The sequence below is a fragment of the Amborella trichopoda genome, chromosome 6 (assembly GCF_054954075.1).
Source record: "Amborella trichopoda isolate Santa Cruz 75 chromosome 6, AtrichopodaSantaCruz75HAP2 v2.0, whole genome shotgun sequence".
Classification (NCBI taxonomy): Eukaryota; Viridiplantae; Streptophyta; class Magnoliopsida; order Amborellales; family Amborellaceae; genus Amborella; species Amborella trichopoda.
This window is the reverse complement of record NC_142341.1, coordinates 940,469-957,759: the sequence shown is the minus strand read 5'-3', so window position 1 is coordinate 957,759 and position 17,291 is coordinate 940,469. Positions and strand designations below refer to the sequence as shown.

Below are 17,291 nucleotides of genomic sequence, written 5' to 3'. Positions count from 1 at the left end.
CAATTTGTAAAATAAAATAAAATACTCTGAAGCGTCGGATCTAGATCAAACAATCAGTGGGTCACTTGTTCTAAATTGAACGGTTGGATGGAGGGGGAAATATATATCTTCCACGTTGTAAGAGAAGTATAAAAATCTTTCCCCATAGTCTAAGGGTGACAATGGATTCAACCAGGCCTAAAGTTCGACATGGAGATCCGACCTTGGTTCCGGATATGGTTCCAAATTTTGTACCCAAAAGGTTAGGTCCAGGTCCAAAACCTGGACCCAAATAGTATTTGGGTCGACCCGTTGCCATCCCTGGGAGCAGCCTCCGTGATAAAACTTTGTGTCTAAAGAAATTGGACTTTGTGTCAATGAGTGTTCCACTTCATTATAAAACACTCCGCTGATGTCTTCTGCCCAAAGTTGTACTTGGTCCTCCTTATTAGAAAGAGATTAAGCGAGAAGAAAAGGTTCGATCCTCTCTCTCACAGGCCTCCACCGAAGGGCTCAAGGCAAGTTTTACGGCAAGCTTCAGGTGACGTTGCAGGCTAGAATTCGGCCAAGGTCTCGCATCGGGTGAGTCTTTTTCAAATTTTGTTTTAATATTTACTTTAGAAAATACAAAAGTAATTTTTGTTTTTCCCTTTGTTGTGTTTAGGAAAAACATTTGTGCTTTTTTACTTTCCGGCGCAAATCCAGCAATAATATACTTTTGTTGTTGTGTCTTGTACTCTTTTTTTTCTCTTTCTTCTTCTTTTCTTCATTTTCCTATCTTCTTTGGAAAATGCTTTTAAATGTTTAACTCATCAACGATAAACAAGACCTAAAAAAACAGCAGAGCTTCATTTATCAAATTTCTAAACTTTAGCTTATTTAAGTCCGGAATTATTTGAAATTGAAATTGAATACTCCTGCCATGACATGAAATTGCGTGTGCCGCTAATCTCAGATGTAGATTTGATGGTTAGGAACTTATTGTAAGAAGGGGAAGCATAAAAACTTTTTCCGTATTTTGTCGAGTAAAATGAAATTGCGTGTGCCAATAATCTCGGGAAATTTATTAAAATCTGAACTTTAAAAATGGCACTTTAAGCGCGATATGAATACTTGTACGGTAGCTTCGAATGAAATGACACAAAAGGTATCGTTAACAGCTGGCTTCCAATGAACTTGTGCTCGTATGAAACTTTTCACACGTATTTAAATAATGTATAAATGATCACCATCATATTTGATATATATTTTAAAAAAGTTAAAGTCTTATTTATATGTAATACATTTTTTTTTTTTTTTTTTTTGAGATGTGCGACAAATTTAATATAACCATTTGGTATTCTATTCATGGGAGAGGATGTCTTAGTGTCATTTTTTTTTTTTAATGATTAATCATGCTGTAAGACCCTCTCACACCCATGTGTAGATGACTTTAAAATAGCACTATTAAATTTGATACCGATTTCTAAAAACGTTATCACGTATGTATAGTACTTGACTTTTTTAGAGATATATATCAAATTGACTAGTGATCATTTATAATCCTACACATGCAAGTCTGGGAGTGTCTCATAAAGTCATTTTCCTTGGTGTGGTTTGTACATAGCAAAGGCTCTAAAAAGTAGAGCTCATCCTCAAATTAGTGTCGAGAATTATAGTTTCATTGATAGAAATATTTTTAAAAGCCTTAAAATATATTTTATTTTTAATTATAAAATTTAAAGCTTAAAAATTAGTGTAGATTGATCAGATCCGTAAAAACTTGAAAATCTTAAAAATTGACGGTCCAAAAATATATTACTGGATGTATTATTTCCAAAACTTTAAATCCAATATTTTTTCATGTTCATACATCTTAATATCGAGATGATCAATTTGAAGATATTTGGGTATCAAAATAATATCTTCTAATGAAATTTTTGAAGTAAGCTTTAATTTGATTGTTTAGAGACTCGGCTTTATATAAATTTTTTCCTTTTTAAGTTTTTTCTAATTTATTTTATAATCTTTGAACATTTTTTGCGTTCGTGCATTACTGATTATATTGGGGGCTCACTCGATCTGGGCAATTTATTGTGCCACTAATCTCGGGAAATTTATTAGTGGGAAAAGTTTATATAGGGTTGCAACTTTAAAATGTAGATCTCCAGATGCACCTCAAAAATCCATCAAAAAATGTTGTTTTAATATTGAAAAACCATTGAATTGATCATCTCGACTTAAAGATAGATGAATATGAAAAAAAGAAAGAAAAAGATTTGAAGTTTCAAAAATAGTGCATCTTGCAACACATTATCTAAATCGTCTATTTTCAAGATTTTTATATGTTTATAGATCTCAACTATTTTTAGAGTTTAATGAGATATGAAAATAGATTTTCAAATAATCCTATTAATTTTTAACACAAAAAATACATACATGATAAAGTTTGGAGGTGCACCTTAATTGGTTTGATCAAGGTTACAACCTTATATAAACCACACCCACCCTTTATTAAGTCGTCATTCTTATTACCCCTGTTTCTCTCTCGGAGATCGAAGAACAATGGCTCCGGAAATAAGTGAGCAAGGAAGGGAGCACCATACGATAGATATGGCGAACGTGGGGTCAAGAAATGAGGCTCAGGAAATAACTGAGCACGGGACGATGGTTGTGGCGAAGATCGAGTCAGGAAATGAGGCTGTCCCAATGGCGACCGAAATAGCTGAGCAAGGAAGTGAGAACATCGAGCCAGGAAATGAGAGTGCCTGGAAGAATCACTCTGTTTACAAAGTCCCTGCTTTCATGGCCAAAATGCACGAGGGAGCCTTCACGCCCAAGCTCATATCCATGGGCCCCTACCACCACGGTAACCCTGACCTCCTGCCCATGGAAGAACACAAGCGCCGGGCGCTCAAACACTTTCTCAAACGCACAGGGAAACCTCGTCAGCACTACTTAGATGCACTCCAAAATGTGGAGCATAAGCTCGTTGCCTGCTACGACTGGTCTCATGTCTCGGCCCCTGAGAGCGCCGAATTCTTGAAGATGATGCTCTTTGATGGCTGCTTCCTCATAGAGTTGCACCGCAGTACCTGCTATCGCCAGACCGCGTACTACGAGCAGAATGACCCTATATTCAACAACATTGATGCACCATATGCCTACCACTTATACAATGACATGATCATGGTCGAGAACCAGATACCTTTGCTGGTTTTGCACACACTGCTCGGGGATGTCCCTTTCTCCGAGGTCAACAAGTTGGTGCTAGAGCTCTTCGATGAACCTCCGACATTGGAGCTGCCGGGGCTGGGACTGCATTTGTTGGACGTGAGAATAAAGGGCAAGCTGGGAGAGCAATCACCTTCAGTTGAGAAGGAGGAGGAGCCTGCAAGCAGGCGCAGACACCTGATGCCGGGACTGAGCTGCTGTCTACAGGACTCCGAGGGAAAGAGCAGTTCACACCACGCCTCCAACCAGGATAAGGATTACGATGGTTGGGATTTCAAGCTACCTTCGGCCACAGAGTTGTACGAAGCCGGTGTAAAATTTAAAAGGAGCGACCAGGATGGGTTCATGAACATCAGTTTCGACCACGGAGAATTGCGCTTACCGCTGCTAAACGTCACCGACAATACGGTAAGTGAAATAGATTTTTTTGGGTAATTCAGTGGAGAAGATAGGTTCCTACGAGTTTTTTCAATAGATAAGGGAATTATATTTTGAAGGTGTTAATTGGGGGTGTCAACGTTAGGAATGGACACTATAATGTGGAAACGGGGTGTGGGGATGCTATCACCAAGAACCTACCTCTTTTCTAAAGGTTACCATTGTCGAAGAAAAAAAAAGAAGTAAGGATTTGGGGCCCACCCTTTGTTGATAATGTTTTTTAAAGGTTACCATTGTCGTCCAAAAAAAAAAAAAAAAAAAAAAAAAAAAAAAAAAAAAAAAAGAAGAATCAGTAGGGATTTGGGCCCCACCCTTTGTTGTTAATGGAGTTAAAGACCTCAACATAGATAGATCGACAACAATGCTATCGCCAAGGCTCCATGCCTCTCAAAAGTGATAAGTTAATGGGGATTTCAGGCTGTTACTTTTTTGGTGAGATTGGAGTTAGATATCTCATCATAAAAACGTTTTAATTATTTCATTGACCAAGCTCAAACTTTAATAAAATATTTTTTGAACTTTGTGACACATCCAAGCTATCAAATTTCATATCGGACTAATTGTAAGTAATTGTGACCACCTTATATCTAAAGTAAATGGTCTCATTGTATACAATCCCCATAACTCTAAAATAAAATATTTTGCTTGTGTGTTTCATGGGTATTTTGAATTTAAATAAAATTATAGTTGAGATGTTCAATAACATCTCTTTAGTACATTTTGATAATTTAAATTATCAGTTTTGGTGCTGATGTGTCATATTTATTGTACTTCCGCTTTCCAAAATTGATCTTGTAAGATTGATTAAAAGGGATGAAAAATTTCACCAGCTCACTTGTCATACATATGAAAACATTATATTTTAAACCTTAAAAATAGTCTATTTAGTATTTTTGTTAGACCATAATCATCACATGTGCCTGTTATTCTATCTGCAAACCCATTGATGCAATGATTTGCGATGTGTTTCAAATCCTTTTCTTTTTTTAAAGCCATGAAAATCTTTTTCAGGTTGAATCTTGTGCAAGGGGTACCCGGTGATTTCTCTTTTAATTTAGTTGAGACGTAAAGATAAAGACATGGGTGTGGTTTGTAAAAGGCTGAGGCCCTAAAATGTCAAATAAGGAGCACCTTTAGATAGTGATAATATTGAAAGATGTTTAAGTATTGAAAATATTTGGGATGGCTTGGAATTTTATTTTCATATCTAGTTATAAAATTTAAATATTTAAAGATAGTGTAGATTTATGAATACTTGAAAATTGATGGTCTAAAAAATGCATTATAAGATTCACTATTTTCAAAACTAGAAATCTATTTTTTCTCATATCCATTTATCTTGATGTCAAGATGATTACTTTGAGGACTTTTGGGCCTCAAAATAACCTCTTAAGTGAATTATTTAGGTGCTCCTTTCATCGTTTAGGGCCTCACAACTCACCTTGAGTCCTCTCTCCCAAATCCATCCTAGAGATAAATTTTCAATCTTAAATTTTAGAGGATCATAATATATAGTGAACTTGAATATACAAAAAAGGAACTAAAAAAAAAAAAAAACTACAAAAAATTGATGTATTTTAATTTTTTAACGGTTGTTTTATAGTTTTGGTGGGATGGTCCAACTTTTAAGACGCGAGCAGCATTAGGGGACGCAAATGTAGAAGTGCAGCCCATAACGCAATGTATAAACACCTAAGCTTGTCATGTATATTATGCGCCAACTGAAGCGCACTATATATTTACCTAGAGAACGCTTTCTAGATTTCAGCCATTGTATTTAAGTTAGAGAAAAGTTTATATAGAGCTGAGGCTCTAAACAATCAAAATTTGAGTCTACCCCAAAAATTTCACTTGGAAAGGGTGTTTTGATACTCAAATATCGTCATATTGATCATCTCGATATCAAGATGCATAGACATAAACAAATGGATTTCAAGTTTTGGGAATAGTGTGTCTTGTAACGCATTTTTGGACTATCATTTTTCAAGGCTTTTAAGTTTTCATATATCTATCGATCTACACTATTTTTGAAACTTTAAACTTTATAAATAAAGATGGAAATATATTTTAAGGCTATCACAAAAATTTTCAGTATTGAAACCACATTTCTTGACACTATTTGAAGGTAGGCTCTAATTTGATTGTTTAGAGGCTAGGCTCTATACAAACCGCACCCTATAAGTTATATACTTCTCCCCCTTCCAATCGTCCAATTAAGATGGGTATTTTGATTATTTTATTTTATCGAGAATATTTTTTTAATATTTTTTTACAGGTGCAAGTTTAAGAGAGGATTGGACGCCCAAACTTTGGTGTCAAAGTGTTTTGTAGCAAAATTAAAAATAAAATAGTGCAGGTGAGTGACATTGTGATTGAGACATCTCAGCCCTCCGTTCTGATCGGACGGTTGGACATTGGGAAATATATGAATGCATATACAGGGAAAGTACATAAATCTTTTCCTTACTTCCTGGGGTAGAAGATTTGTTTGGAAGTAGTTTTTCATGGTAAATTTTAGGTACCACTTAAGAATCTTTATTTTTTTAAAGAAATTTTTTTTATTTTGAGTAGTCTAATAAATCTCACCATCTGAAAATTGGGTGGTCAAATTATATTTTAAGCGTGCAGAGAGTGAGATTCAGATTTATTTGTTTACACTAATTTAGATTTATTTAATTATTTTTAATGAGGTTAATCTATTGGGTTAAAGAAATTTTTTTTGTTTGGGTTATTCAGTAGGGAAGACGTGCTCCTCATTTTTTTCAAGTAGATTAAAAATTAGATTTTTGAATATATTAGTGGTAAGAATGTATTAAGAGGTGGTGTTAGTAGTGGGAATGAAAATCACAATGTGGTGATTAGGGTTTGAGGTGCAACTACTACGATCCTAGCCTTTTTCTTAAAAAAAGACTCGATAGTACTACTCTCAAATCCTCAAATCTTGTGATCCGAAAAATATTATTTTACCCTAATACACTCTTGTGAGAGCCTAAAATATTTTGCCTCTGTATGCAGGAATCCTACCTCCTGAATTACATGGCGTTCGAGCAGCTAGGTGGCGCATGGTTGGGCAACGATGGCACCAAGGTCTCCTCGTTTGTGGTCTTCATGGAGGACCTGATTGACACGGCCAAGGACGTGCAGATTCTTCAGCATGCACGCATATTAAAGAACGGGTTGGGGAGCGATGACCAGGTGGCGCAGCTCTTCAACGGAATCACAAGGGGGATGATGGCTTATGACGGTCCCCAGATGAAGGAGGTGAGGAGCAAGCTGGTAAAGTATTGCCATAGACCGTGTAACAAGTGGCGAGCTAACCTTTGCCACACCTATTTAAGAAACCCATGGACCATTACCTCCGTGGTTGCTGGAGTGGTCCTCCTGCTACTTACATTCCTCCAAACCCTCTACTCGATGCTAGCCTACTATAAACAACCACCCCAACCCCACACTTGATATTTTATCTCCTTCACAACGCTGTAAAACTGTTCGAGTTATGGTGGGTGAAATGGGAGCAGAAAAATGGTGCGATTTGTATAATTAGATCACAAAGTTTTCTTGTTTTTCAGGCATACAGCTATCTCAAGACGATATATTTGCCTCCTTTTGATGTAGTATTTATTGTGCATAAGAAAGATAATTCGTCCTCAAGATACAAGAAAACATAGAGGTCTTGTAACAATATTTCTAAGCTCTACGCACCCGAGCTTGGAACCTATATAATAGACACCAGAATCTTGATAGTTTAGAGAGACAGAGAGATAAAATCGAGTAGAAAGAGAGAGAGTTAGCTCACTGATTTGCTTGTTGGAATTGCTTGCTGACAATGGTCTCTTGAGAGAGGCAAAAAAGTTATTCTCAGTGTGATAAAGAAACTTACTCGTATGGGTAGGAGGCCCATTATTATAAAGCATCAAAAAGCCGCATTTAGTGTTGTGGTGGTTACATACATCATCCAACAGCTATAAGTTACATGCACCCCAACAACTACAAGTTACATGAGTTATATGCACTTGAATGTTGCCGTTACAAGCCACTTGAATGCTGTCGTTACCAGCCCCCATCTCATCAATAGCTAGATGACCGTTGGATGTCCCACACTCTTCGACGGCTAGCTAACCGACACTCATTGATGGCTAGCTGACCGACACTCCGACACATTAATGGTTAAGTGACCATTGGGTGTCCCATACTCATCAACAGCTAGATGACAGTTGGACTCCCCTATGAACCGAGCTCACAAAAAGATAATGAGCCACGAGCCCGACCCGGACACTTGCTCGGGTGAAGTGCAAAGTGCGCCATCAAGCACCCCTTGCGCCCACACCCTCGCACATGCATGTGCGTGTGCGCGTTGCACGCTTCGCGTGCTCCGCAAATTCACCTTTTCTCTCCTTTGTACTTTGAGTATATTCCAATGGAATACATGCTCTTAAATACAGCTCAACAAACTCTCTCCTATTCAATGTGAGATTCAAACTCACATCTTTCTCTCTCTACAAAGAAGTTTATGAAGAACAATAAAATCATAATCAAAACAATTTAGGAAAGAACGGTATTCCATAGTGTTGTTTTGAAAAACATACAAGTATTTTTCAAACAAAAAATATTAATAATTTCCTCCACTATTTCATAATAACAAAACAAAACATAGGAAATAAATTATTTGCATACCATGAAAGCAACTTTCGATTTGAACTTTCACTTAGAGTATACACTACAAAGTCAATCAAGTACCGCGGTTGCTTAAAGCTTTGAACTAGGTTGCTTATTTAATAGATCGGTAGTATAACTCACAAACATTATTCAACTCTGGTGTCTTTTTAGCTACCAACACGTTTCGAGCCTTGTGCTTATATCCCGAGTTCATAAGTGCTCTAGAGACGAATTCATCTCATAAAAAGTGGCCTCACTTCCACACTTATATAGGTGTGTCTATCAAGAGTGCTCATGTATATAAAATACTTCGGCTTATATATATTCTATAGACAATAATATGAGCATACTAACATACATGTCATCACTAGACTTATCCACCATATAGATTTCCTTAGAATAGGTACTTACAAAATTTTTGTCTAGTGACCAAACTAACTATAAGTACAGTTTGTTTTTACCATATTGAACCTAGAATTTTGAGGTTAGAAAAGACTAAGTTAGGCTCCTACTGTAGATGATTATTCAATGGACTCTAGCTCCATTCTTATTGACATCTTACAAATGTAATCCCTTGCGAGGCCTTTAGTCAAAGGATCTGCCAAATTTTCCTTTGATCTTGTATATTCTACACTAATCACCCCATATCCAATTAATAATTTAATGTAGTTATGCCTTATCGCAATATGTGGAGATTTTTCATTATTTACACAATTACATGCTCTTGCAACAATGTTGATGATGCAAAATCTGACAGATCTCCAATGAAGATCTGGGGATCTTAACACCTTATACTTATGAAAATGCTGTAAATAAAGTGAGACAACTCGAATTTAGATCTAAAGCTAGATCTGCTCGAAAACGAACATATCTTCTCTTAGATATGTGGTAGCGCCAGCATGATCAAGACATTACAAAATATCATTTTTAAGCAAATGAAATGAAAAACAATAAAGTAGGATAAATAAAATGGGAAGAAATGATACCAAAACTGGCCGGATGGCCTGGGACTCCCTAGCTTCGTAGGGCTCGCCCGTATTAGAACCGGTCCTTTTTTGCCTCTCTGATTCGGATGTCGATCAGCCAATCACTAGTGTAAAGGGTTAGACCTAGGGATGTTGTGCCCTAGGTCTAGTTCGGATCTAGGGTTGTTGTGCTCTAGGTCTAGGTTTTCTCAGGGGTAAGGGTTAGGGTCTCAGGAGGTTAGGGTTTTCTGAAGTTATCTCGAGGGTTTCTAATCTCTCTGAGTTTTCTATCTCTATTCCCCATCAAATGGCCACGAAAAGATGCATTATAGGGGTCAAAATCCATTGAGAATGATAAACTCACGTAACCAACATGTACATATCAAAAAAGCGTTTTGCGGGTCACAGATCTAGGCGACATGGGTTGTGTTGCCCGGACGACACTAGCAATGTCGTCCAAATTTGGGCAACATTGGGCGTGTTGCCCATTCCAGGCTAGGCTGGGTGACATGGCTAGTGTCGCCCAACTCAAAAAAAGTCCGAATTAAAATATTTTTTTCAGATATGTTCCTCGGCCTCTTCTGAAGCTCTCAGAGAAAATTTGGGTCAAAAAATATTTTTTTTACTATTTTTAATGATTGTTTTGGTAAAATAGGGCATGTACAAGAATCTAGATCAAAACAGTGTTTTTGTAGGGTTTCGGGCAGGCAGATTGGTTCCGGGTCACAAGATAGGTTATGTGAGCTATGAATTTAGGTTTACTAGGTTAAGTGTGATACTAAAGGTTCAGGAAACCATATAATTTGTCAGTTTTAAAATGAGGTGTCTACAAATAGTAGCTTGATTATCACAATATATTGTTTCTGCAGATATTGGTTTTGGCCGTATGAGAATGTTATCTAACATTTTTAGCCATTCAGCCTCTTTACCAGCAGAGTCTAAAACAATAATTTCAGATTACATAGTAGAGCGTGGAATACATGTTTGTTTATTTGACCCCCATGATATCGCACTACCTGCTAATTTAAATATCCATCCTGATGTTGATAGTAAATCTTGGATTTCATTATTCCAATTAGCATCACTATAACCTTCCAAAACTCCAAGATAGCCCACATATGTTATGCCATAATTGATAGCTCATTTCAAGTATCTTAATACTTGATATATAACATCCTAATGCTCTTTACTTGGGCAACTTGTATATCTACTAAGTTTGCTAACCACATATGCAATGTCAGGCCTCGTCCTAGTCATTGCATACATCAAACTATCAATTACCCTAGTATATTCAAGTTGAGATATACATCTCTCATTATTTTTCTTTAACTTAATATGATGATCTATCTCTCCAAAGATCAATCCAAAAGGGCTGGAGCAAGACTAAGGTATTGGGGCCTTAGGTAGTTAGTTCTAAATTGAAATCCATATGCCATTGAGAGGGTTTTTGTTATATGTAGGAGACTTAAGAGACCGATCATAGATCCCGAGCACCATCAGAAGGAGGAGACTCGGTGTGGGGTGTACTAAGCCCGGTTGAAGTAATCTCCGGCAATTTTATTTTTTAAAATATTTATTTGTGATCTGATCTTTTCTTCCCATAAAACAATGAGTTAAAGTTTTGATTTAATGAATTATATTCAATAATGGTAGCAAGTGAAATACGTGTTTCTATTCTTTTATTTATTTATTTTTCAAGAGTGATTTGTTTGTAATTGAAAATTATGAGTGGTCATAAGAATGAGAATAATAAAAAAAAATTTAATTCATATAAACCGAGCTTGATCACATAGTCCAACTTTCACATAATGCCACTAAGGCTCCAAGGCATGAGGTCTGGCAGATGGCACCATTGAATAAAGTTCATTGAATCTCCTTCGACAATCACTTTGAGGTGATTAACTCTCTTTCTCTCTCCATAAGTAGGGCATCTATTAGCGTCCACGATTCCTTTTAAGAAACCCATTTGATTCGAAGCTCTCTTGGTACTACACCCTTTCACAATAAGTAAAATTTTAGCTGTTAAAAAGCTGTAATTTTCTCTCTTCTGCTTCTCTTCTTTTTCTTTTCCTTTTGTTTTTTTTTTTTTTAGAAAATCATGCACAGCATACCATTGGGTTCACCCTCCACTTCTCTCTCTCCTATGCTGTGTATTTGTGTGTGCACTTCAAGTGATCCATGCCCCATAGCTCGCAGTCTCATTTATCTTGTTTTGCACGTAAAATACTTAGTCCATGTTTACCATGATATACATTAATATTTATTGGAAATAGTGGTAAGAGAGAGTAGGTCTTAGGTGGAATGGAGTGTTAAGTAGCACACATGGAACCCCTCTCTGACCCAATAAGAAGTCAATATGAAGTACTTATTTTCTTGCTTGCATATCTTTCTTCCTGTCAAGAAAAACGTAAGTGAAATATTTTACCAAATGTTAATTTAATAATTTTTAGCCAACCTCAAATTGTAAAGAAAAGACTTTGATGATAATGATTTGTAGTTTAGTAATTTTTTTTATTGCTCGAAAGAAGATATACAACTAATTTAATAATTAATTAAGTTAAGACTCAGACGATGATGATAATGAGAAATAATGATAAAAAAGAGTGACAACAAATAAAAAATTAGAAACCATGTGCAAATTGAAGCGTTAATAGTTTTAATACATACCCAAGAAAAGAATGTCCAATACAAATCTCTCTTAGGCCTAATGTAGGCCCACTTTGATCTAAAATATTATCTTGTAATGTACCACCGCTCGAGCTATTGTTTTTTAGGTAATAATTTATTTAATTAACTTAAGACTTTTGTGCATTGTAAGAGGTGGTATCTAAGACGGTTCAAAAGCGGAGGAGGTGCTATGTAGCTGAAGACCTTAGCACTCATTCTTTGATTTGTATTTTCCTGATTAGCTAAGTGCCAAAATATTTCATGCTCCCGCACGGAGCATATTGTCTAAGTACTCCTGTGGGTTAAAATCAATGAGTAAGTTTCAGTTCCCATTTTGGGGTAGAATATATTTTTATTAAAAAAAAAAGGACTTTGAAAATCCATTTACTCCCTTCTAAAAGTTGGGGATGCCGCCTCTTAGACCAAGCGACAAATCTCAAAAAGAGTTAAATAAAAAACAATCCAATTGGACTTTGCGTCTGAAAACATTAATATCAAATTATTAAACTGGGACAATTCAATATTTGAATGGTTAGAAACTCAAACAGCCCTTTTTTATTTTTTGAAAATAATTATTGGCGATTTCTAAATGAATCCCAAAATTTAAAATAGAAAAAAGAAAACACCTAACATATCAACTATCTAGCATTTTACTGATTTTCAACTATTCCAACTTATGATTATGTATATTTGAGAGAAATAAGTAGGCTGTCAAACTCATGATTATGTGTATTTTCAAAATATCCATCGAAATACTCATGATTATGAATATTTGGATGGGTTTTTTGAAAATAAACCAAAAGAGATGGGTAAATTGAGTTGATAAGTTTTTGGTATTTTAATAAAGAAAAAAGTTTATATAAAGTTGCAACTTTCATAATTACAGATGCACCTCAAAAATCCATCAAAAAAAGTTATTTTAATGTTGAAAAACCCTCTAATTGATCACCTCGATATATGAACTTGAAAAAAAATAATTTTGCGTCTCAGAAATAGTGCATCTTGCAACATATTATCTAGGCCATCCATTTTCAAGATTTTCATATGTTTATTGATCTACTTGATTTTAACCATTTTTGGATTTAAAAATTTTCTAGTAAGGTTTGAAAATAGATTTTGAGATAATCCTAATAATATTGTTCACCAAAATTACATCTTATAATAAAATTTGAAGGTGTGTCCTAATTGGATTGTTTAAGGTTGCAACCTCATAGAAACCGCACCCCTTAATAAAATCCCATAAAAAATTCCTTTGACCCATAAAGTGTTAAATAGTTGCATATTGTGGATGCTTTAATTCTAAACAAGCCAAAAATTGTCGATTTCATGGATGTTTTAAATTTGGGACTTTTGTTCAATAATTTGACTAGATTTTCCCATGATTTATATGAAATGGCTTATGGATTTGCAGGCTTAGATTGGGAAGCCATTTAAAACCTCCCGAACCTGTAAATCCAGGAGTTTCCAATATTTTTCCAAAAAGAAAACTTTTTATTTTTACATGACTCTCCAGGGCTTAGACCAGCCCCACCAGTTTTGAGCAATGGAGTTAATTAAGCGATCGATAAAAACTTTCTGTAATCGTGTGAATAGCGTGCTTCTCTGGGAGATACATTCCTTTTGGGAAATAGAGGTACTTTGGTATTTTTTTAATAAAATTTTAAGAATCATATATGAATGAATTGCGAGGTGATTATTTAAAAAAAAAAAAGAAAAGAAAAGAAAAAAAAAGATGAAGTTTCTATAAGGCACAGGCTTTACGAAAACAAAATAAAACCTCACCTCAAATCCTCATCCGGAAAGTAACTTTGGCATCGGAAATCTTTATGATGGCTCTAAAACAATTTTCAAAACCGACAGTAAAATTTAAAACTCAGAAAATAGTATAGACCTTACGGATCTAAAAACGCTTATTTTTTGGGTAAAATGGATGGTCCATATGATTTCTTGGGATATACATTATTTTTAGAACTTGATATAAAGGTTTTTGAATAGTAATTTTTTTAGGAGTTATGAGGTGTGGCTTTACTTATTTTGATAGGGCTGCAACCCTATCAAACCATTTTTCAAAAAATAAAAGGTATTTGAGTTTTTTGACTCTCAGATCTATGCTAACTCTCCAAAATTCTTATAAAGACCTGGTTTCTATGCCGCCTTGCCCGCACATGTAGAAATGCAGGCCTCTAAATAAATTTAATTTTTGAGATGGATTTTAAGACTTTATTTCAAGGACATTTAATCTCTGACATAGGGATCATGAATATGAAAAAATAAATAAAATTTTAAAACTCAAAATAATAATTTTATTAAAAAAAACATTCGGACCATTATTTTTCATTGGTTTTGGATAAAACACCTACTTGCATCCGTATTTAAGATGGATGTTTTACACTTTCTCGACCGCATATGTAGAAATGCGGTCCAGCCCACATGAAACAATTTTCCTTCTTATAATGGCACGTATAACATGGTCTAAATGTGAGTGTACTTTAAGTTTTTTTTTTAATTAAATTGTGAGATCCATCTATGAATCACCAAAAGGTTTTTTATAAAAAAATAAAGTTTTTATGACTCTTAGATCTTTCCTTCAAAATTTGTATCAAAGTCATTCAGCCTATGATTTGAATTCTTTGAGGAGATTGGTCACCAAGTTGAAAGGTTAAGTAACAAAAAAATACGAGGTCTTGGCTTTCAACGGTGCGAGCAAAGGGAGAGATTGTTCTAGCAGGACCATAAAATCATTTCACTTCTTTATAAAACGCTCCCCTCATGTTTTCCGCCCGTTACGTTTCCGTTTTGTTAAAAAGAACGGCAGCAGGGGACGTTCTTGTCTTATTGAGTCTATAAAGGGTAAAAGATGAAAATAGCACTGAGGCCTGCCTCCTTATTACAAAGAGAGTAAGAGAGAAGAAAGGGTTCGATCCTCTCTCTCTTTCTCAAGCCTCCAGGCTCAAGGCAAGTTTTCCGGCAAGAGTCGCCGGCAAGACTTTGTCGAGAAGCTCGTACTAGGTGAGTATTTTTTTTTTCTTAATATTTATTTTAGAAAATACCGAAATAGGGTTTAGGAAAATGATTGTGTTTACTTTCCGGCAATATTCCGGCGATAATCCGGCAATAACCTAAATTGTTTGAAATTGAAATTGAATATTCCTTCAGTTCCACAAAAAAGTGGACAAAGATTAGATAGAAAATGAAGCTAGTAAATGGTCGGAAAGGTTTTTGTAGAGAGATGAAGGGAAATTTTGGGGGATTAATTGTTGTCTTGGATAGAATTGAGAAAGAGCGTTTGGCTTTAGTTTTAGCTGGATTGATTATTTGTAATATTATTTTGATTTGTTTTCGTTTAGATTTTTTCGGGTTTTTTTTTTTGCCATTTTCTTTGTTTTTCCCTAATTTGACCGGTGCCCTCACCGGTTCAGTCTGGTCCGATTCGGAAAACATTTTATTTTATAGTAAGTCGCTGTGCGGTCTCAGGGTATTTATCAAAGCAGAGCTTGCGTATCAAAAGCTCTAAAGAAGCCTGAATATCAAAGTACTGCCTCTCAAGCTCTACAGTTTCATGACACAAGAAACAAATATGGTGGGAACAGGAAGGGAGAAATCACAGACGCAATGGATGTTGGATTTGATGAATGGGAAGGTCACCATAAACAGAGAGGAAAAGGCCGAGGAATGGAAACAACGTTGCATTTACAAAGTCCCATGCTTCCTGAAAGAGCGAGCTCCTTAACGAAGCCTTCATTCCCAGGATTGGGCCCCTTTCACCATGGCTCCCCGCACCTCCAACCCATGGAGCAGCACAAGCGTCGACAGCTCCTCCACTTTCTCAACCGCTCGAAGCACCCCCTCCAAGTATACCTTGATGCACTCCAAGCCAAGGAGCAGGCGATCCGGGACTGCTACGAGTGGCCAGGCGACCTGGCCCCTCCCGAGAGCGCCGAGTTCATTAACATGACGCTGCTTGACGGCTGTTTCCTGCTCGAACTCCACCGCATCAGCCGAACAGACGGCGAGACAGGCTACACAGCCGAGGATCCAGTGTTTGGCTCAAAATCGGCATTGTTCTTTGTGCATCACCACAATTATCGTGACCTTATGATGCTGGAGAATCGAATCCCTTTGATGGTCTTGAACACTCTCTTGGACCCACTTGGAACAGGGATCTGCACCCGGGTGACTGAGGTGGTGCTTGAGTTATTAGGGGAGGAGATCCAAGGGAAGGTTTCTGAGGGCAAGATGGGGTTACATGCACTACAAGTTTACATGATGAACAGTCTCGTCGGCAACATCCCTGAGATCGAGGATTTGAGTGACCCGGAGCCATATTTCAAGAAGTTGCCCTCGGCCACAGCGTTGCATGAAGCTGGGGTGAGGTTCGAAACTAGCGGCATGAGTGGCCTCACCTTCGAACGCGGAGTGCTACGACTACCATGGATAGCCAGCCATTCACGGATTTACTCGTGACTGGTGTAGACCAGTTGCTGCACTTGGTTGGACTATTAACCGGTATCATGGCTGGTATAGTCAAAAGCAAAACTTATATTTGGTTAAAAATATAATGAAACTAATATTTGACAGGTGCTATGGGTTTGAGTGTCCACCTAAAATGTGAAAACTTTCTTATTTTTACATATGTATTCTATATTTTAAATTATTATTTGTATTTTATTATTATTTTAACCTCTAATCTTTTTTTTTTTTTTTGAAATAGTAGTTTGGCTAATTTTGACTATTCCAAACCTCTCGTAAGTTCAATGACCAATGTAATCCTAATCAACGGTTGGTATATATATTGAGGTGCCCCCATACTGGAATCCATAATAGATATAGTGTTGCAATCATCAACACGATATCATAGTGGTTCAAAGTTTCAAACATCCAAATTTGATCTGATTCAAAAGGTGAATGGTTCTAGTCTAGAAATCCTTGGAAATGCTTGATTTTTAGTTTCTCTGTATTTCTATTCTAGATTTTTTTTATATTATTGCTTGGTTTGAATCGGGGATCATCCAACCTTAGGGGAATGACCACTGCTGCCCACTCAGGACCTGATTCTGATACTTTAAACACTACTACTTTCAACCAACTCGGAACCAGATCACTAGGTGTTATTTATAACTGAAAAGTAGGATACTGTCAATTTTTTTATTTTTTTGTATTTACAAAAGACCAAAAGAACGTAATTCAAAGAAACTCCAGATTTCTTATCTTTATGTATCTATTTTTGCAACGACTGAATGCAAACACCTTTCATGTCGGAAAAGTCTCCTTAAACGACTTATCACGTGACTTCGATGGATTGAATGCATTATAGAAATGAAAAACTTGAGTGCATCGTAGTATTTTGCTTTATTTTATTTTTTAAGTGCAATG

At 36.2% G+C, this 17,291-nt stretch overlaps 1 protein-coding gene across 1 annotated transcript; it reads left to right on the top strand.

Annotated features, from left to right (window-relative positions):
• Positions 1-1,359: 1,359 nt before the first annotated feature.
• Positions 1,360-16,495, top strand: LOC18434603 (uncharacterized). The gene is made up of 4 exons (XM_020667440.2): positions 1,360-3,600; positions 6,646-7,084; positions 10,121-10,300; positions 15,376-16,495. Exons 1-4 carry the CDS (start codon positions 2,524-2,526, stop codon positions 16,380-16,382), a joined length of 2,703 nt encoding a protein of 900 aa, XP_020523099.2. The 5' UTR covers positions 1,360-2,523; the 3' UTR covers positions 16,383-16,495.
• Positions 16,496-17,291: the final 796 nt, after the last annotated feature.